Source organism: Acanthopagrus latus, chromosome 5 (genome assembly GCF_904848185.1).
Source record: "Acanthopagrus latus isolate v.2019 chromosome 5, fAcaLat1.1, whole genome shotgun sequence".
Lineage (NCBI taxonomy): Eukaryota > Metazoa > Chordata > Actinopteri > Spariformes > Sparidae > Acanthopagrus > Acanthopagrus latus.
In genome coordinates, this window is record NC_051043.1 from 15,493,217 (window position 1) to 15,514,848 (window position 21,632).

At 45.3% G+C, this 21,632-nt stretch overlaps 1 protein-coding gene across 4 annotated transcripts in view; it reads right to left on the bottom strand.

Annotated features, from left to right (window-relative positions):
• rasgef1ba (RasGEF domain family, member 1Ba) overlaps positions 1-21,632 on the bottom strand; it is a 109,271-nt gene that overhangs the window by 2,440 nt on the left and 85,199 nt on the right. For all 4 annotated transcript variants that reach the window (XM_037097049.1, XM_037097052.1, XM_037097051.1 and 1 more), the window contains 12 exons: positions 19,534-19,716; positions 19,274-19,396; positions 19,043-19,180; positions 12,622-12,837; positions 11,827-11,901; positions 10,728-10,823; positions 9,905-10,007; positions 7,414-7,493; positions 5,822-5,917; positions 2,992-3,087; positions 2,340-2,463; positions 1,463-1,535 (listed from right to left, as the gene is read on the bottom strand). In XM_037097049.1, the coding sequence (XP_036952944.1) occupies positions 1,463-1,535; positions 2,340-2,463; positions 2,992-3,087; positions 5,822-5,917; positions 7,414-7,493; positions 9,905-10,007; positions 10,728-10,823; positions 11,827-11,901; positions 12,622-12,837; positions 19,043-19,180; positions 19,274-19,396; positions 19,534-19,716 (1,403 nt within the window). The remainder of the gene's footprint in view (positions 1-1,462; positions 1,536-2,339; positions 2,464-2,991; positions 3,088-5,821; positions 5,918-7,413; positions 7,494-9,904; positions 10,008-10,727; positions 10,824-11,826; positions 11,902-12,621; positions 12,838-19,042; positions 19,181-19,273; positions 19,397-19,533; positions 19,717-21,632) is intronic.

A 21,632-nucleotide genomic window follows, 5' to 3' on the forward strand; every position in this document is an offset into this window, starting at 1 on the left:
ATTTAACCCAAAAATGTAACCCAAAAAACAAAACATCAGTTTTTCCCTTAGCAAAGATATATTTAAATGTCAAATTTGGTTCAAATCTTCCAGTTTTACACTGCGCAGGATCTGCGTTGCGGCAACAGTTTGTATTCAGTGGGTTTCGAGGGGTGATGTATGTGTGTGCAGAGAGACAGTCTGCAGAGCCAAGCAGCACGTTCTGCTGACGCGGCTTGGCTAGAATAAAAGTGACAGATCGTGTCGCAGCGGAGGCGAGGCTCGGGGGGGATGCAGGGGAGTGTTGGCAGCCGATCAAAAAACGTGACCACACACACACACACACACACACACACAGTGGATTCACCCTGGCTGGGTTTAACCCAACACTTGCAGGACTCTGGGTCCAAAACCTGCTCTGACCTGTGACCCCTTCCAGCAGATCTGATTCATATGTCTACATGTGGGTGGGCTGGGGGTGTGTGTGGGATCAGTTTTTGGCAACCTGCAGCATGACTGTCAGCTTTGAATCATGTGCTCACCGTCTTTAAATACTGTTTTTATTTTCTACATGTGTGTCTCGTGTTTCCACTTTTGAGCTTCCGTCTTTAAGGATTTGTTTTTCCTTCCATGTAATGTGCAAAAAAAAAAGAAGTGTAGAAAACCTATTTTACTGTGGGTAGAATGTTCATAAGGGATTTTACACCCAAGTAGGCTGAAGATATAATCTTTCTTACTTCATTTTAAAATATTTTTAACCTGCATTAAAGATGCACTTTGTAGTTTTTGGGGGGAGAAATTTTAATCAGAAGGGAAAGATAAATATACAGCGTGGAACAGCATCTACCCTCGGTATCAGCAACCCTAAAACATGTTTGCGGAGTTTCAGAATTATTCAACTTTTATTGTATTTAACAGAAGCAGTGCACCAGATAGATCCCATAATTTCTGGATGACCCGTTCTGTCAGCAGGAAAAACCCAAATGTCCTCAGACTGAGTTAGTGTCAATTAAACGTGAGCGTCTGACGCTGAAGCGAGAGGAAACGTCCCTCCGTCAGCTCTCTGGGGGCTTTCTTCCACGAGTTAGAGCCAGCTGAACAAAGACCATTTTCTCTCATCCGTCTTCACACACATACGTCCGGAGTGCCGTGTGATAAGGGGATACAGGGCGCCTGTGTGTGTGTGTGTCTGAGGATATAATTGTGTGAAAATGACTGATGTCCTTTTCGCGTGCGTCTAAGCTAGCGATGGTGTGACAAAAAGAGTGATGAGCACCTGTGCATGTGTGTGTTTAATGCATTTATTGAATAGTGTGCAGGTCAGCATCAGCGCCTGACCTACATCCCTCTGGGTCTGCGTGGTCAGCGGGGAGGCGGGAGGGGACGTGGGGTGACGGCCGTGATTGAAAGACTCCAAACCCCCTGAGGGTGACTGTGTGTGTGTTTGTGTGGGTGAGGAGGGAGACAGGGGGGTTATACACACCTCAGAGACTTCCATCTGTCCTTCTCCATGTTGTTCTCAGGGCCTTCGCTCTCGTATGAAGCCAGATATAACGCTAAAGTGAGAAAAATCAAAAAAATATTAGCTTTTCTGGAATCATTTTTCAGCATTAAGTCAGTCATTCGCTCCACTTTTACTCTATTTATCTTTATTTTTTTTATCTAAGGATGTCACTATTGCTTCTTGTAACTCAGCTGTATGACATTTTGGACCCCCATCATTTTTTAAATTGTCAAACAGCTTGATCTCAAATGAACCTGCTTCCACTCTGATGCTCAGGTTTATATTCAGTTGACTGACGGGAGGATGTCACCAGTGGATGATAGTGTTAGCTGTAGAAAATGTGATCGGTCAGTTGGGTCAGTGCTCTCGAGTGTCAGGGGGATTTCACAGACTTCCCTGTCCCTCTCTGATAAGGCGGCGATAAGAGCCGGAGCCAGTGTCACATGACTTTGATGTGGATTAAAGGAGACCCAATCTATCAGCGCTGCTCGGGTATGAGGGGTGATAACAAGGTGTGTGTGGATCTGAGGCCGACGAGACAGTCAACCTGTTTGTCTTCATTCTGCTATATTTTTTCAGGGACAATGAGCCAGGAGACATCACTGTGTTTTCTGCTGGTATGCATTCATATCCAGCCACCTGAGAAATTAACAAAAATTGCAAAAAAAATCTCTATCTCTAAAAAACTGAGGAAAAAATGTCCTGGATCTGTCATTTCCCTTGATTTCAGTCTTTATGATAAGCTAGGCTAACTGGCACGCTAATGTCTGTCTGGTATTTAGCATACAGACGATGAGGTGGTATCCAACCCTGAACCGTTTTACTGCATCATCCATTCCATCATTGGTAAACGTACCATCTTCATTGAATGCTGGAGCCGTCAGCAGGTACTGGAGGATCTTGCGATCCTTCTCAAACGGACACTCCACTTTCTTCCAGGTCATGAACTCGCTCACTTGTTTGGCCAGTTCCCAGAATTTCTGAAATTTGAAATCAGATGCTACAGGTTAATATTCAGAGGCACTGTTTAAGGCTCAGTTCATAACCCCTTAGTGTTCCACTGACGCTGTCCAGTGACTGAACATATTACACTGTGGTTATAGTAGCTGTTCTGAAGTGTTAATGTGTTCAAATATACTGTATGAGAGTCATAATAGGGCAGGGCAGTTCACCAGGATAGAGCAGATCCTTAAAATAGTATCTGATTCAGCGTAACTGTGACCCAAGACCAGTGGAAATACTTATGAGTCTTTGGTCACTGGTCAGTGTATTTTTTCCATGGAAACACAGCAGGACTTTACACACTTAAGTCTGACTTCTTCATTCTGTAACACTCTTTAGGGAAGTGGAAGTAAATAGCACCAGATTGGTTGTCATGTGTAGTAATTACAGTGACGTTTCTCAGACATGGAGAAGTCAGCTGTGGGAAAACAAAAAAAAAAAGAGCAAATCTGGTGTAATCTGTTGCCGGGGGAACTCCCCGTGGGGAATTCAAAATTCAGTTTTACCTCAAAGTTGATGTGCCCATTCTGCAGCCTGTTGGCACACCCCTCGTTGAGGAAATAGATGTCTTTTATGAGCAGGCTGAAGAAAGGGATGACAATCTGCAGAGACAACAGAAAGAGAAAGGGATTTCATTTCAATGGGAAGATGCGGAGGGGAATTTCCACATGACTCAAAGGTGTGCAGTCTGTATAAACAATCAATTCAAAGGCAGAGGATTACAATGGACAAAGAGGATCTCTTCTAAGTTCATTTCCTGGGAAAACAAACCCGCTTTTGCTCTGATTAAGAGCATGTTTTTATCAAAAGGAACCCACTGATTTCTATTCTTACAGGCCTGTAGCAGCAGGTGCAAATACAACCTCTAATAGCTGAAAAAAAACAAAATCCACAAGATAAATTTTGCTCAACGAAAAAATGTAGAAGTGAGTTTCCAGAGCAGAATTCCCCTTTGAAGTCCAGTAAATAATTCATCACTACCCTCACACAATGATTCAGGTCACTGCGTGTCTCGCCACTAACATCGATGTTGATGGGGAGCGGGGTTGGGGAAGACGCACCAGACTACATGAAAAAAAAATTGTAATTTTATACTGGTGGGTTTTTTCCTTTCTTCTCTGATCAACTATCAGGGAAATCAAAAACTGGCAGGTTGGGTTGGTTAAATCTGTCATTTCTCAGTTGCTTTGGCTGATAAATAAATACCACTTTGGTTCTTGTGTGTCGAGAGATTGTTGAGATCTGGCACAGTGACCCAAAAAAAAGCTAAAAAAAAAAAAACACAGTCCCAACACATCCTCACCCAAGATGATCAAACATTCATGATGGTGGAGCTTTTAAAAGATGAAACACCAGAGGGAAGGCAGAAGACTGAGCAGTTTGTACTATTTAGCCATCGGGGGCTGAACTTGAATAAACCGCATACGCCCTTTCCTCATTAGCTCTTTCCACAATAGAGTCTTTTTGCCAAGCCGGTGAATCCATCTGATGTGTTTCTCTTCAACGCGTTGAAAGTGTATTTGTGTGAAAAAAACTACCTCCACAGCACCTTCAACAAAATGTGGGTGCAGCTGACAACCAGTGGACTCGATGTCAGTGAAGCCAGAGAGTCTGCTCACACAGTGCTCTCACTCCGGAGGGGATCTGGAGGGGCAGGATGTTTACAAGGCCATGCTGACGTGCTGGAGGCTGTTGTCATGCGTGCACACACGTCTGTACACACATGTTCTGTTTTTAGAGGAGAGGTGGCCGACAGGAGCAGAGAGGAAGTCGTTTTCACAGCTGGACACATCTGGGATGGTGAGGGGTCTGGAGCCAGAAGGGCGCCAGGTCGGGATCAGTGGCAACGATTACAAACTGTCACTGGGTGTAAACTGGAATATTTCACACGTTCTTCATTGTACATTGTACATTGTCTTTGCCTCAATTGCAAGCATGTGATGCACCACGTCTGCCTTAGATCAGCTGTTTGGCATTTTGTTAAAATGTTATTCCAAGCCAACAACTAACAGCAGCAACCCCCGGATCCCTTCGGTCTTCCTGTCCTCGCAGCAAAGAACAAAACGACAGGATCGAAATGGAGTGTGAATGCTGCCTTTGTCAAGTCAACAGCATGGTGGGTGCATAGGGGAGACCATAAACAACCCCCAACCTCACCCGGCCCCTCTATATAAGGGGAGGCCAGAAGGGTAAGAACATGCCGGACTTCTTGGGAACTTTCCGTTTCATGACCCGACCCCTTGTCCGGGTATGTTTGCATTTCTGAGCTCCGAAAAAACACAAACTGCAGGGAGGCAGATACATATTGACGGTACACCCTGTCACACATTATTCAACATGTGATGCATGAGGAGAGGCTAACCACGGACGTCTGGCAGCCCACGAGCTCTGCGCTGGTTCAGATCCGGGCAGGGCGGGTGACTCCAGAAGCAGCAGAGAACACTATGTGATCTGGCAGGCGACCGTGTTTTCTTTTCCCTCCCTCGTCGAGGAGAACACAACATGTTTGACGAGGAGGAAACCGAGACCCTTCTCATATCTTGACCCACTTTTAACTCGACCTCTGCGTCCCCTCCGGGCCACTCTGTTATGCAACCGCTGTCCCTCATCCAAGACCACTGCGCTTGTGTTTACAGCTGCTGATGCTGTCTGTAAACACGATGGGAGCGCAGCTCCCACACGATAACGAGGCACAGCGAGCGACACCGCTGTGGTGTGTTTTCCTGCTCGGTAGCTAAAGATGCCAGTCGCGTGATAACCATCTCAACTTTTACGTAACTGTAATCAGCTCAAAGGGACTTTGGTGCCGTATGCGTCAGCAGCAGTCTGTCCAGGGCGGTCCAGTGGACAGCGTGCGTATTCTGAAACTGAGGTTTACTTTGGTTCCTCCAGCAGCTGTCGAGCAAGACACCAAACCCCCTGATTATTCACTGTAAGTGGCTCTGGATGTTAGTTCTGGCCAAAAGTATGAAACATAAACCAAAATCTGGAGAGCAGATGTTTCAACTTTTTGGGTTTATATAAATGGCAGCTACTGGATGTGTCATCACTAAAGAGAGTGTTTGTAGACCTCATTAACTGTGACTGACTTGAGTAGTGTGAAACCATAACAACGCATGGTTGCTGAGTCGGGTGGTTTCTTAACAAGCGGCTCTGTAAATGTTTTTTTTGTCTCCTCAGAACACGAACCAATCGATGAAGTTACAGGTCTTTCATCACATTCAGGGGGGGAAAAAACCATCTTTCATGAACATCTCTTGCCAACTGTGGCCCTGCAGCTCGTTCACAGAAGCACTGTATGGTACAGTGTGTGTCGCCCTGTTGTTGAGGCCTCACCTTCTCCCTGCTGCTGTTGGCAGTGATCGATCTCTGCGTGGCTCCTCTCAGCGCTGTTCTGTAGTTGTAGAAATTGCTGGAAGGATCCATCTGGTGCTACGGAGAGAAAAGACTGTTTTTGAGTACTTGCAGCATTTTATCTAAGCCTTTTTAAGACTCCGCAGATGCAAACCAGTTTGTTTTTTCGTTCGCTGCTCTTCAACACATGACTATGGTGTTAAAGAAGAAAGCATGCAGCAGCGTTTTATAGTCACAAGCAAAAACAAAATACAAAAACAGCCCTTTTTTATTCAACACAAAGCGTGTTTCTAACCTTGAGAACAGAGAGCACAATCACGCACTTTCCAAACGTTTCAGACTTTGTGTGAACCCTGACTGCTGGATGGAGAAAACAAAAAATTCAAGATGTCACCGTGGCCTCTGAGGTAGTTTAACCTGAATTTTTCTGCCATGAATGCTTTGAAAATATTCGAAATTGTGTACTGAAAGAAAAAAAAAAGGTCATGAAATTGGCCACTTCCTCAAATTAAATACCTCCATCCTGGAACTCAGTAACTCAAACTGTTGTCAAATGAGCCTTTAAGGTCATTTGATGTGGGAATCAGGAGATCAAACTGAGGTGCACATCAGCTTCACACAGCTATCACATCCAATTATTACTCTCTGTTAAAGAGAACTTAGAAAGTTCAGGATTCACCTCAAATAAGGCTCAGAGGGAGGAGGCAGGAGGGTAAAAGGAAATCATCAAACGAGTAAAGGGGTGAGGAGGTGTGCGACTGACAGAGAGAAGGGGGAACGATGGAGATGAACTCCGCTGAGACATGAAGGGAACCTAAAGAACTGAGTTTTTGAAAGCTTTCAGATCCCACAGAGGGTCCCGCCGCCTGGCTCGTCTCCCCACCTCAGATCTCCTCTTTCAAAGGGGCCGACTGAAGGCCCGTTGGGCTCAGAGAGCGTCTTTCACTGCAGTATCTGGGGTTTCCTCAGGTACTGCAGGGAAGGGGGGGGGGCGTATGTGCTTTTTATCCGAGGTACACCTCAACTTCTGGGGTTTACTACCTGCTGGACTGCCTTGGCCTAACCTGAACCAGTCTGTCACATGTAAGGTAAAATAGAAATGCTTCTGAACTGGCTCATTTTTTTATTAGTGATTGCAGAATTCTTTAGACATTCAATCACGCTGCCACAAAGCAGCCGATTTTTTATGGTGTTTCTCCATCTGTGTATCTGTACCGGTCTCCGCTCTCCCACTCAGATCATTATTTGAGAGGGCTTCCAAGCTTACAGTGCTTATCTGGCTTTGTCATTTACATCTGACCCAACAATGCGGCGAACGAAAAAAAAAACAGCAGCTCCCCCACACTCCCACAACACGCTTAGTCATCAGTGACAGAGCTGCTAATATGTGTGGGCACAACGGAGCAAGCCCGCCAGTTAAAGGCAAAGAGAGAGACGATGCGGAAAACGTTCCAAAGTGTAGATTTTAGGTGGAAGAAAATCGTTTTTTTTTTTCCTTTAAGTGCTGCAGAGCAAAACACTGTATTCACATTTGTTCAGCGACTCCAAATTTCAAACTTTTCATGCAAACTTACTTCCAAGATGTCGAACTTGGCCGTCTTGACTTTGCTCCAGGTTTTCTTGAGCCGGGACACGGGACTCATGTTCATCCCAGCTGCAGAGCGGACACAACAACAAGCAGAGGAGACAATGAGAGCCGGCATCGCGCATCCAAAAGAAAAACACCCAAACGTGATCGCATGAACACATGGCATTTTTCCCATTCAGCCAGACAGACGCACACACCCACCCACCCTTCCTCCCACGACAGTCATCCTTTAAGACCCCCCTCCACCTCCCCTTTTCTTTCTTTCTTTCTCCTGTTGTCTCTTCTGATGCAGCGAGGCAAAAGGCCACAGGAACAATGGAGTTAACACATGCCTCGTTTCCCCTCCCAGAACTCTGCTTCCCATATGGTAATCCCCTGTGTGTGTGTGTGTTTGTGTGTGTGGTGCAGGTTCAGGCACTGAGGGTCAGCGTCCAAGCAGAGCGACAACACAAATCATCCCTCAAGTAAAAAAAAAAAAGAAGAACTGTACAGACAGAAATATAAAACTAGAGCCATCCATAAACCTAATTTTCTTCATGAACTCACTCAGTTTAACGTGACACTCGAGCGCCGTGGGGCCAAAATGAATGAACGTCTGACTGCAGAGGCATGTGTGTGTGTGTTTGTGTGTCAGAGCGTGTCTCGCATAAGGAAATGGCTCCGTGCCCTCACAAAGACACCAGTGTGTGTTTATGTGTGTGTGAGGACAGGTGTTAGCTGTGGCGGTCACCCCACTAGGACACACTCTCGCCTTTATGAGGACATTAATGTATTGTTTCCTATTCATCAGCGACACAATGTTGCAGGGGCAAAAGACGAAACGGTGACAGAGTGTGATGGGGTTTTTTTTATCTTTTAAAGGGTCAGTTCTGCCAGATTACATACCAGAAACATTTTGTAGACAGTTTGGCGCAAGTTTTAAGATATTCGTCTACACTTGAGGCCTTTACTGATGATCTGGGAGGTCCCGCAGGGTTCTGTTCTTTATGAATACAGGGGTTAATGTCTAAATCCTGGATTCCATCATCTATTATATTGGGCATAAATCATCAGGCCAGCAGAGTCTAGGGAATCTCAGACAAAAGATGTCTCAAAACCTTGAAACAAAAAAACCTAAATATCTGCAGTTAAAGCGAATAAGAAAATTTGCTTTTCTTAATCGGGTGAACAAACCCTTTAATTACCTCACTAACACACTGTCTCACCCTGTTGGTTCCCTGGTGGAGGAGGGATTTGCCCGTGGCGTTCTATCTCTCTCTTCTCTCCGCGGGGAAAGACAGAGAACAGCTGGCACTCCGATATCCTCTCACTCTGCTCTGCTCTCCGCCTCCCCCCTCCTCTCTCCTCCCTCCTCCTCACACTCTCTCTGGTCAGTGCTGACCATCTGCCTGGATGGTTTGTTCTGCGAGCTCTTCCAGCTGCCCCCCCCCTCACCCCCCACCCTCCTCCTCCCCTGTCTGCTCTGGACACACACATCTTCCACCCCTCGGGCCTGTGAGGATGACCAGATGCCTTCTCCTCTGAACAATACCTGGAGTCCATCGGCTGGACCTCCACTGAGGTCTCTAAACACTGTGAGGTACTTTAGGGCTCTAAGTGTGGCTTTATTTACCTTACGTGGCCTGGGTCACTTTGCTTAGACCAACGTCATCTTTTAAAAGAACACATTTACACACACTGACACCTCGAGGCTGCTCAGCACAACCAGAGTCTAATCTGCTGCCCACGGAGCAGCTCCACTGGAGCAGTTTGAGGTTAAGTGGCTAAGAGGGAGGAACCTCTTTTTTTAGATTGAACGAGCAACCTTTCAGCTGTAAGTCTACTCCTCTAAGCTTCGAAGCACTGCTGCCGCTGGTCTTCTGACAATACAATGACATTTTGCAGCTGGATTTGGCTCTGCACGCTTGGGTCCAACTCGAGTAATAAACTGTTAAGTCAAGCTTTTGGTCACTTCTGATCATAGGGGCAGTCAGATTTCAGCGCCAGTAAACCAGAGAAAAACTTGAGTTTCCCTCCACCTGATTCAATTCTTTCGAGACAATTATCTGCATGAACTGCTTCTGCACTCCACCCGCTGATGAGTCTCACCGATATCAAGCAAATTACACAACTTGGAAATGAACCGGGACGAAGTGATGAGAGGAGGTTACCGCTGCAGGGGGAAGATTACATCACTGCACGAAATACTCACTGAACAACAAATTGCATTAACCACGCTGATCAGATTTACTGACGGCTGAAAGAAAAGGCTCAGTGCGGGAACGCAGACGATGGAACAAGTGTACAGTCCAAATGAAAATGACAAAAAATTTAATAAAATGTGATACTCACTGGTGCAAATCATTTCTATTCCACTAAACATCATCTTAAACCACTCACATATGAATGAATAACATCCTGATAAACTTTCAGTGGCTAGGTTTCCCCCAAAAAGTAAATAAATATCTCGGAGGGAAGAAAAACGAACATCAACTCACATATGATGGCCATGAGGGAGTTAAAGTTGCCTATGTTGAAGCATTCGCGTGCCACGTCGATGAAGAACTCGATGACCCGAGCTCGGTGCTTCTTCTTCACAGGCTGTTAACAGAGGGGAGAACATTAAAAGTCAGCATTAGCCCTCAGGACTGTCTGTTCATTGAGTTTGTCAGGAATCAGGATGTTTACTTGGGAGTGTTTTATGGTCTGCTTGTACTTTAAAAGGACATTTTGTGGGATTTGGTGACATAAAGCAGATTTTGGTTTATTCGGGTGATCCTGGAGATCGCTGAACCAACACTTAACTTTCCAGAACACGAGTAAACCAACAATACTGGGCCTATTGTCGCACAATTGGGAAAACGTGTATTGATTCCAGCTTCTCCAATCCAGCCTTTTCTCTATTTTACATCATCGTAAAATTGCGAATGTATCTTGAATACAGTTCAAAACAGGCAATTTGAATGCATCACCAAGGTGACAAATCCTTTTTGGCACTCATTTCATGCATGTGCTGGTGAAGCAGAATTTGCCTCCTGCTGTGTTAAGCAGCAGACAGACTCAGGTACTGAAATGAGTAGTTGATTGCGAGTTAATCAACAACAATTTGGCTAATCAATTAATCATTCAAGCGATTTATCGAGCAACACATGCCGAGTATTTGTTGTTCAGGGCTTCTTGAATGTTGTTTTTAACCATTCAAATTGAATATCTTTGGGGAAATCAAGCATTTGTTGATCTGTCACCTTGCTGAAGGTAACAAGCGGTTGAACCCCAATTTCCCTTTTCTTTCGAAGACTGAACTTCACATTCATTACTCACCATGCAGATTTCTGTAGCCACCAGATAACTGAGTCTGTTGAACCATTCGACGTAAGCTTCCAGGTTGCTGGCCTTCTTGTGATCACTGAAGCAGCTCTGCAACACCAACAACAGACTTTCAATTAGCATTTACGCTAATTGCAAAGCAGAAAAAAATAGTGCTGAACTGGAAAAATAAAGCTGATATTTGCTTATTCTCCTCTCTCTCTTTTTTTTTCACAGTCAAGGCATCACTGGGCATATAAAATAAACTCGGGGCTGAGTGAACCTGTGTATCACGCTCAACTTCACTCTGCCTCCATAAGCACAATGGTGGCCAATCTTATTCACATTATGCATGCTGGTCCTTTGTGTGGATTCCTCTTGATCTAATTCCGCGCATTCCTTTGGCCTTACGCCACTCTGCCCCATGTAGTATTTCCCGCCGCTGGCCACGTCGCATTTTAACATGCAGACGCACACTCACACTCGCTCACTCACACACACACACACATACACACAGAGTTACTCCCGTCTTTTCAAAGTGGCTCGTTGGGGGTACGAGGCAGGCTAGCCCGAGGAACAAAGGCAGCCTTAACCCCCATGTCACCGCGCCTCCAAAAAGGGGGCTGTTGCCTAGCAGCCGAACGCCAGACAAGAGAAACCATCGTCAGACACATCAACTCACACACACACGCTCACAAACTCACACTCACTCACCCCTTCCCAAAACAAACCCTTGGCAGCAGCGGTTGCTAGGAGATGAGGTGCATGCATGCCCATCCAATCCAGACATCGGGATGATTTGAGGAAATTGTCGGTGAGGTGTGTCTGAGTGTGTGCCTCTGAACGTGTGTGTGACGGGCAGATATTTAGTCTGCTGCTGCAGTCCAGAAATCACCTGCCCTCCCTCTGACCTGTGCGGCGGCCAGTCTCTGTGTTGTGTAAACTCAAACATCCGTCTGGAAGGGAAACTAGGTCGTCCCACACGTAACCCACACCACACAGAGACGGATCACCTCTGCACGCAGGGTTCTAAGCCAAAAAAAATGTTGCATAACCGCTGTATATACTTCTATCATCTGTCAGTTTATTCTTACTAAAGGAATGCAGACGTTACCTTATCGTTGTCCAGAGGGTCTTTCCGGACGAAAGCCTGGACGAATTCTTCAGGACCGATGTAACTCAGTCTCTCCTGAAAAGAAAGCAAAGGAGAAAATCAGCTACTTGTTTTTGTCTTTAGTTCGGTGATTGTTGAAGAAAGTGCTGCAAGAGGTTGCATCACACTTAAAATAAGAATCGAAGAATCAGTAGGAGCCCAAGTGAACACCCAGCGAGGGAAACACTGTCGGATATATCATGGCATCTCTAATCCAATGTGTCCTTGTTATGACGAGCATATAAACATGAGAATTTAAGTTCATCTTGAGGATCTTTGAGGAAACCCTTGATCGACCTCTAGTTTTCAGATGGATTCATTATTTTAAATGGGAAACTGCCATGAAGTGAATATAAAGCTGTGGTCAAACACTGCTGTTTAAAATCAATGCTGTGGTAGGTCGAATGTGTGGCGTTCGCTTCACCCCGACCACCGCAGTGATTTCTAATCCATCATATGTGTCAGCTCCCCCCTCTCTCACAGGCATGTTTTCTTTGGCTCATGAGCCAGTATGCCTGTAGGTCAGAATGTCTGATTGTTCTTTGGAGGATAATATTTACATCTTAATTTGGTTTGACATGTCACAACAAATGATTGATGCGATGTAATGATTTTAACGGATTTCCAAAGATAAGACTGATGAAAATTTGCCCTCTGGGCCAAGTGGGGCCCAATCACAGATTTCAGTAGAGCAATTGCCATTGTCCTTGACTCAAAAGAAATGAAAAATCATAAATCTAATAAAACTGCTCTCACCAGTTCTATGTGTGTGAGCTGTTGGGCGACAGTAAATGGGTCGTTGCAGATGGACAGCATGTCCCTCTGGATGGATGCCTGGGGCTTCGCCTTAAGAGCCGTCAGTCGCTCGGCTGCCGTGGCGTTGATCTTGACCAGTGCCTCCTCGTACTGGCTGAGCACCGTCAACCTCCTGATCAGGCCCTGACTCATCTGGCTGACCGCCTTCCTGTAAACCTGATGCGTTGATGGAGAGGGACAGAAAACGGGAAAAGAAGAGAATCAGTTAGTCAGAACTCAATGTTCAGGAGCTATAAAAGGGTTTTATTTTATTCTGCAAGTGCTTGGGAATCCAGCGTATTCTTGAATGAACACCTTCAGAAAGGGTCGATGATATTTCAACAAAGATCCAGCACATAAATGTTATTTTCTTTTCTCTTTAGACCACCGAGGACCCAAGATAACCCCCAACACTTTACCGTAAGCTAACGCTCTGTTTTCCAGTTCTGCAGCTCTGTCGAGGTTTGAAATGCGACAGAGACACTGCTATTAGACACGGTTACATCACTTTTCCATTAGGATTCGTGACTGAGAGCAGGAGAAACGCTATAACAGAGATAACAATAACAAGAGAGCCGAGGGTGTCATTCAGTAGCATGCGTGCAAGCCACTTTGTTTAGCTCAGCTGTATGCATTTTGGGTTAAACCCTAACTGGAGAGTGATAACAACCTCAATGGAATTTACAACGCACATGTCGACTACATGTCAGCAGAACTGACTGCAAACTGATGCCAGCTCTCAGCCCTAACCACAGAACGACCCTCAAAAAGTGATGCCTCTAGGATTTATTTTGCACAAAAGCATCCTTTTGGTCATGCACTGGGAGGAAGGTTGCTTGCAGTGTTATGCAAACCTCTTCCTGCCAGGCTCATTAAGGCCTCTCAGCTCAACAGAGGCAGAGGAGGGAGACTCTTGGCTCCCTGGCCCCAGAGGTCGAGAGGTCGTCCTGTTTTGAAGCCTCCCCTAGAGTCAAAACAGGCCACTGTTAGATAATCGTTCCCTCACTGACACAGTTTCGCACAAAAGTTGTGTAAGAGGGTCTGCGGAGGAAAGGACATGTGTGTTTGATTTTGTGTATAAGAAGGAGACTGTGTGTTATTGTGTGAAAGTCCGGGATCCTGTTCGTGGCCTCTTTCCATACCACAGTATGAGCTGCCCAACAGAGTCTAGGGTGACAAGGCCCCTTTTCTCAGGACCACATCCCTCCTCCCTGAGCTTTCTGCCAATTCAGCCTGCAGAATCTGGGTTCCACAAACAAGACTCCAGTTCAACAGGGTGGGAAGAAGTACAGCTAGCCTTATGATAAACGTGAAGGCCTAGACAGCAATCAAATGTGCAGAGTCGTTGCGGTGCATGTCAGGCACTTTAGGGAAAAACGAGCGGACTCTCATCACTCTGCTGGAAACAGTCAAGGCGGGACCCGTTCTGAAATTCACTTCCCAGGGCGTGACTAATGGATCTGTCTGTGGGTGATGTGGCTGTGATAGGTGTGATGGCACAAGAACAGACACATTCGCATGTCAGCCGATCAACTGTGGCGCTGTGGATATTGCAGCTTTTGGCGAGGGGGTGATTGCAAGAGCGTAGGGCAGGGAGAAGAAAAATGAAGCTGGAGATAAAAAATGAGGTTCAGATAGGAGTGAGAGTCGTAACGGACCAGAGATCTGAGAGAGTTTAATGGAAAATGTCTGCTTCTGCAGTATGGAGAATTTGTGTGAACCATCAACAGCTGTCTATTGCTTACCATGACCGTAGCTACTGTTAGTTTGTTAGCTCAGTTAGCCGTGCAGCTAGCTGGACTGACAGGGGATCGTTGGTGTTTACACCTCGAGCATAGGAGCTAGAGTCAAAAAAGCAATTTCTTCACAATCAGTTGATAATTTTTGTACATTTTTTAATGTTTTTAACTTATATTCTTACTTTTTGCAGCCAGAAAAAACAAATAAATGTTTCAATCTCATGTTAATAACGGAGCAAAAAGAGCAAACAGTCTATAGTTCCAGCCTGTCAAACGTGATGACTTTCTGTTTTTACTACTGAAGGACTGCGCCAAAAAACATGGACAAATATTTTAAAGTCATCATGTGGCACTACATGAAACATCACGCCATCATGCTGTATTGTATCAGTGTAAACACTGTATACACTCAGCCAATGCTTGACCACAGTCCTGCACAGTTGGACACCAGTGAGACACGCCACCAGTGAAAATCGCTCCAGTTGCCACTTCAAAGTCCGCCATCTGCCCGAGCTTCTGTCCCCACTACAAACAGAGGACAGGCCAGGGTCGGATAAATATAGTCACAGATCTTGGAGACAACAGCACGCCTGACATTTCAAAGCAGAGGGTCTCACATTTGCTCATCAAACTATTGGCGTTACGAATGAGGGGGCCTAGCAGGGGCACGCTGTTCCCTACACTATGGACCCTGGCAGTGATCCCGAGGTGGCAGACGGCTGCTCAGTACAAGTCACCACGACAGAGCTCATGGTCAGTTCGTGCCATCATATCACCAGAGGTCCTGTTTTTCTTGGCTGAGTGGCGTCACTTCCTGTGGCGCACCACCTGACCCAAACAAAAAGAGCGGACTGTTTTTAGCAGGTTGGCCAAGCAGCACTAATGGACTGATAGTAAAAGGTGCATTGTGTAGGATTATTTTAGGTACAAACACATGAATGATGCCAAGTCACGACGGGCCTGAAATAACTCCAAACCGCCTAAATAGGGTCTGCTAGCATTTAGCATTCATTGCTAATAGTTCTGGAACAATTCATTGAGTTTATGTCTAAAATCTCAAATCTTAAGCATTTCTTTTTTATCTCTTGTTTGTATTCCTTGGGTTTACATATCACAGTGCCCTGTTCTTTTAATGCTGCCAGTTGTTCTCCCCACGTCTTGGATCTTGGTGAGTTAAAGACACATTTCCACCAGTTAAGTTGCATTTTATCCTTATCTTCTATTTGCAAGAGCAAGTAAATCTTCCATTTTACTAAAAGTGGACATACCAACATCAAAATCTTTGCTTCCCTTTGTTACCTCTGGGTCCTGATGGTCCCCACGACTTAGCAGTTCAGTGACCAGCACAGACTGGTAAAAGTGTAAAGTAGTTGATATACAGGTCATACAGTGCCCTAGAAATGGTTATTGGTGAAAAACTTAAAAGGTTACCAAACCCCGAGGGTTAGGTTTTAGGCACTGAACTCTGATGGTAAGGATTTTGTTAGGCCACACAGCATAAACCCACAGAATGTGATGAAGGCAGTTATAGGCACCAATCTGGGACAGTAAAGGTTAGGGTCAGAGTCAGGGTTAGGGTTAGGGCCAATATTTCCTTTACTGCCATTGTGAGTGACTAAGAGGTAGAATCTGAACTTCCCTGAGCAACTAAAAACACACAGTGCAGGGGCACCTGTCATCAAAGGGTACTATGCATGCACCATATGGGTTAAAAAACAGCAATGTTTGCCCCAAAGTCTGTCTTACATCAAGTGTACCAGACATCTGAACTGGATAAATGTGGGATCTGTTAAATCAACCCAACTTGTCATAATAAATCCAAAAAAGAGCTTAGATCAAAATTAAAACTGCACATTTTGAGGGAAAGCAAGAACTCGGTACCGCCAAGTGAGGTCAGATCAAGATCACAGCACTTGTTTTCCTCCTCGGCTGCTGCTTCCCTATATATCCCACCACATCCATAATGACAGTCTTACTAGAGAGATCAAGGTCCTGGAATATTCTGGAGTGTGGTCTGGACACGACGTTGACCAGATGTTCAGGGCATCTATTTTGGACTCAAACCCTTTTCCCAGAGCGGCGTGGTCGATGCGCTGCAGAACCAGCATCTTACTCCATACTCGAGTGCTGCTTATGGTTAGACACTTGTGTTTTGTTTTCAAAACATGATTTGGAGAATCTGTGAGAAACATGAATGCAAATTGGTTTTGATCAAACCCCTGCTGCTGTCATCACAACAGGACTGCCTACTTGTACTTTAACAGCTGGACTTCTTCTAAGAAGCGTCTCGTGGCGCTTGTACGACCTGGAGCGAGGAATCATGTTTTATTATCACGTGTTGTCATCTACACATGAATAAACAATATAACAACTTTACTTCCTAAAGATTTGCTCGTGGCAATTTTGTAAACCGAGGCACCGAAGCTCTTCCAAGAACCGTTCATTTGAAAAAAAAACATCCGTGGTCACGCTGTGCTAATCATGAGAACAGCTAACATATCACAACACATCTGCAGGGTGTTCAAGTACTGCTAAAGGTTGCTTTGTCAACACAGTGAATGATCGAGTGTTTGTAGCCTTTGTGTATTCACCAAAAGAGTTTTTCCTGTTCATTCTGTTATCACAGGGTAAGTCAGTCCATGATTTTAAGGAGAACTGGTGGTATTTTTGAGAAGCCATCATTTTGCTAACATTATCAAACCAATTGTTGAGGTCTGAGGACGCTGTGACTTTACCAAAATAATCCAGCAATGAAGAAACTCGAGCAGTCACACAGAAATTGAAAGTGAAGGTTAAATTTATTTCGCAATCTGTCCCTGAGATCAACTTTCCAGCTCAGCCGTTGCATAGCTGCTGTATCACTTTCTATATCACCTCTGAAAGAGAGGGTTAGACCATAAACACATGTGAGACAAGAAAAAAAAATAAACCTGAATGAACAAGCAGAGGAACTAATGACTTCTTGGGTCGGTGCCTGGAAAAAAAATATATACTATACTCCCCTCGGGGGAAAGTACCAGGGAATCCTGCACTATAAGACTTTCTGTTTCCTCCAGGCCAGAATGGTAACCATCAAAAATATCGCTAGAGTGGCGTCATTAATATCAACTGCAGCCAATCTGCTGTTAAATCAAAAGATGTCTGTGTGACCATCAACACACTGAGAGTGTTTCTTTTCACTGATGGCCAGTTAAGATCTATTTCATGTCCCCGGGGTGACACAAGGACAACAGATTTGGGGAGCTGCAAATGTGTCATGTGAGAACCGTATTGACTGAAAGATCAGATCCGGATCAATACTCGTGCTTGTACTATTGATGAGTCATGTGAAAGCTGCACTGAAAACACTGGGGGTGGGTGGGCTGGGTTTCCCTTGTCGTGAGCGGCGACAGGGGTGTCTTCTATCTGGACAGATGGGTGTTTGCGTCCTCCATAACTAATTGGTCCAATCAAGACCCTGCTGCCTTATCGTCAACACCAAACCCCCCCCACCCCACCCAAAAAAACACACATTTATACAGACATTTTAACTCATTCCCAAGCATGTGAATCCATTAGGACATGCACTGAAAGAACCCTGATTCATGATGACTAACTCAATTATTTGTTCAGACTGAAGAAAACTGAAGTGGAAATGTTACCACTATTGATGTGGAGAGAAAAAGAACATTTGACATTTACCCACTCTAATCCAATTGGAGGAGGAAAAGAGTAAACGTTTGAAAAGTCCCACAAGAACGACTGAGCAAAAGTTCAATGAGAAGGTTCTTCTTCCTTACTTTCTCTTAATTTAACATGCCAGTGTTCTTTGAAATCAAATCCCCCTTTAAGGACAGGCTGGGCCAAAAAGGCAACATAAAACTCGTTTTCATTCTTCAGACTACACAAAAAAGTGTGGAGAATTTAAAGAAATTGACATTTGGGGAAATTGTGAGAATTAGATAATAAGATTGATACCACTGTTGTATCTGTGCTATAAGACAGGAGGCGATTAGCTTAGCTTGTATAAAGACTGGTGATGTTGATCTTCTCATCTACCTTTCTAAAAATCAAACAAATGTGCCGATTTACTTACATTTTGAACAGGTAGTTGCTCACAGATATTCTATGAGTTCAACATGTCACTGTCATACTAACTGAGTCATCGCTTTTCAAAAAGACCTTTCTATATCTAAACGTCAAACGGCGGAGGGTCTGCATATGTGACAGAGATGACAGAGGTTGCGGGACAAACACAGTTCGACCCTAGAAAAAAAAAATCTTTCAGCCGAACAGCTAATGATGCGCTAAGCCAGTGACATTCAGCGCTGTGGCAGGGGAACAATTCATATGCTGCCTAGGAAGGAGCGCCACAGAGACCACAAAAACAGCCACCTAGCCCACGAACAATGGGGCTTTTCTCTCAACTCAGCCGGCCTCAAAAAGTGCTTTGTTGCCAGAGATACCCCCTCCACCTCCCTCCACTGCTATCAGCAAAAAAAATCGGCCTGTGCCTGTAGCTCCGCTGCATGTGCGGTCCACAAAACAGCACTCCGCCGCTTGTGATAACACCTGAGCTAAACATGTTAATCTGATTTCACTTAACTGATTCAGCACGAGTCCCTTTTTTTTTTTTTTTTAAAGGAAAAAGAGAGAGGACTCACCTCGTCTCCACTGGCCAGCCGGTGGGTCAGCTCCTTCAGGCTCCGCATCATCCTCTCGTCTCTAAAGTCATAGGGGAAGGTTTCCGTCCACTCTGTCAGCAGCTGCACGATCTTGGGAGCAATCTTCCTGACTCTCAGCTAAAAAAAAAAATGCAATGAACGATATTGAAACCCAATACTCCGCCGCCAAAAATCAGATCGAGCTAGGACAGGATTGTTTGTCACGCATACCTTATCAGCCTGGGGATCGCCGAGTCGCTGTTGCTCCATGCACAGGTGGCACACCTTCGACATGAGCTCGTATGGGTGGATGAAGAGGCGGGAGCTGAGCAGGAAGGTGAAGATGTACGTCCTCTGTGAGAGAGAAAAGGGATAAAGGTGACATGCTGCTCATTTAAGTTTGAAAATGGGATTTAAAGCCAAGGGGAACAAAACCACCAGGGATGATACAAGTTTAAAAAAAAGCAAAATGTAAAAGAACCAACGCTCACATCTGGATAATAGTCAACAGTTGGGAGCAAGTGATGAATAAGGGCCTCCAGGGACCCAGACACCAGGTTGTTGTCATGATAAAAGAGGCCCGGGTAGCCCTCCTCCTTGGTCTGGTACAGGTTCTTGTTGTAGCCGCTGGTGTTCAGCTGCCCCGTGAAGGGTGGTGTCTGAGGCATGTTGTCCTGCAAAGAAAAGGAAGACAAAACACAGGAACCGTCAGCCGGGGCTCCTAACTTCTCCTGCGATAGATATTACACCACAGACGCTGATGCAGGATGGCCAAACTAATCCAAAATAGCTCTCAGACACAAGCGCAGACGGCCGAGGTTTTGTTTGGGAAATGGTTTGGACGCGGTCGACACCCTTCCTCCTCTGGATCCCTGCTGTCCATTTTAAGCTCTCTCGGTTTGGGTTTAGTTTATTTTGATGGACAAATGGTCGAGTGAGAGAGCTGAAGAGCAAAGTGTGGTCGAGGAAGGCGGGAGGTTCGTGAGTCATCTGAATCACAATGAAAACCCAGAAAAGACGCCTCACATATGCTTTTACCCCATGGAGCTTCACAGGGAATTGAACCCATAACCCTAACAATTATGGTGCCTTGCTCTACAGGACCACCTCCGAGTTAAAGCCAAACATGCAGGCTAATGCAGTGTATGCTTACAAAGGCAATGAAAATAACCAAATTCTGTGAGAACAGAACTCACATCTGGTCATTTTTATTAAATCTTCATTCATTCAAAAGCACTGATGACTCATGACGAGCTGTTATCTAATGACCTGTAAAGCTTACAAAAGGGAAGTTGTGTGTATGTGTCTTAACACACAGATGTCAAAATGAAAGTACACCAAAGAAACGTGTATGTGCTTGTGAGATGCAGAGCCCTCATGACGCATGTTTTTTTTCCCCTGAAAGTACACAATTTGATCACATTGTCAATGTACTTCCACTGCCGCCACGTGTGCATGACATGAAGCACGGGGGAGTGTGTGTGTCTCTGTGTGTGTGTTTGTGTCAAAGAGGCAGAACAGATCACAATGCAGGGCAAGCGGAGGAACACGTGTGCGGTCCTGTGCTAGGTTGCGAGCGTCATGCTAACCTTGATCAGAACGTTGCCTTGGAAACGTGTCAGACACCCTCTCATTGATTCATGTGTTCCAAACAATCACAGCTTTGTCGGTATAAAAAAAAAGAAAAAAACTGATTTTGTGAGCTGAGAGGGGTGATCACAAAAGAAGCACTTTTGGAAAGCTGGAACATTCGGATTCGGAATCCTGTTTGTCAAGATAGTTTCCGATGTAACTGAAATGTATTTCTGCTGCTAGTGGTCTGGACTGGGAGCTCAGGCTGGCATCATGGGCTGGTATGGCTATACCGACACAGCTACCGGGTGTATTAAACTGAACAAAGGTGCATTTTACAGATTTATTTATTTTGTAAATTCAGCTTTTCATCTGGAGAGAAGGCATCTGTCATTTCAACTTTAAAAGATGTGAGGACCATCATAACATCCTCCCTCTCAGGTGTAAAACTCTGACTGGTCCTCACAAAGACAGAACAACAGGCAGACACACACTTTCCACTGCCAGCCTCCTGACCTCTGACCCTGGCGCTTTGGCTCAGTCCCATGCCAGGCAGACTTATGGCTGGGGAAACACAAGGGGCCTTTACACACCGAGGGGGGTGTCAGCAAAGGGTGAAACAACCCCCGCCCCCACGCACCGTCACAACCCTCTACACCCCCCCCCACCCTCTAACCTCCTTGACAATATGCCGCCCGGTGGCTGCATGCCGAGTCAGGAAGCCTTTAGGCCTGATGCACTGCAGTGCTGCCAGGAACGGATACGGGGATGCCAGGAGGTATAAACTGCACCTGCCCACACACTGGCACGAGCAGTTCAAATACATCCAGGCTTTCATTGTCCTGTGATGTAATTCTGGTTTGCAGAGGAGGCTTACATAAGAAGAACAACAAAAAAAATCATAAGGACAGAAATCTGAGAGAATTAACAGATACTACTTAGTAGCATTTACAGGTCTGTTTGCTCCATATAGATACATAACAAACCTTCTTTATTCATACGTTCACTTGAAGCCTGC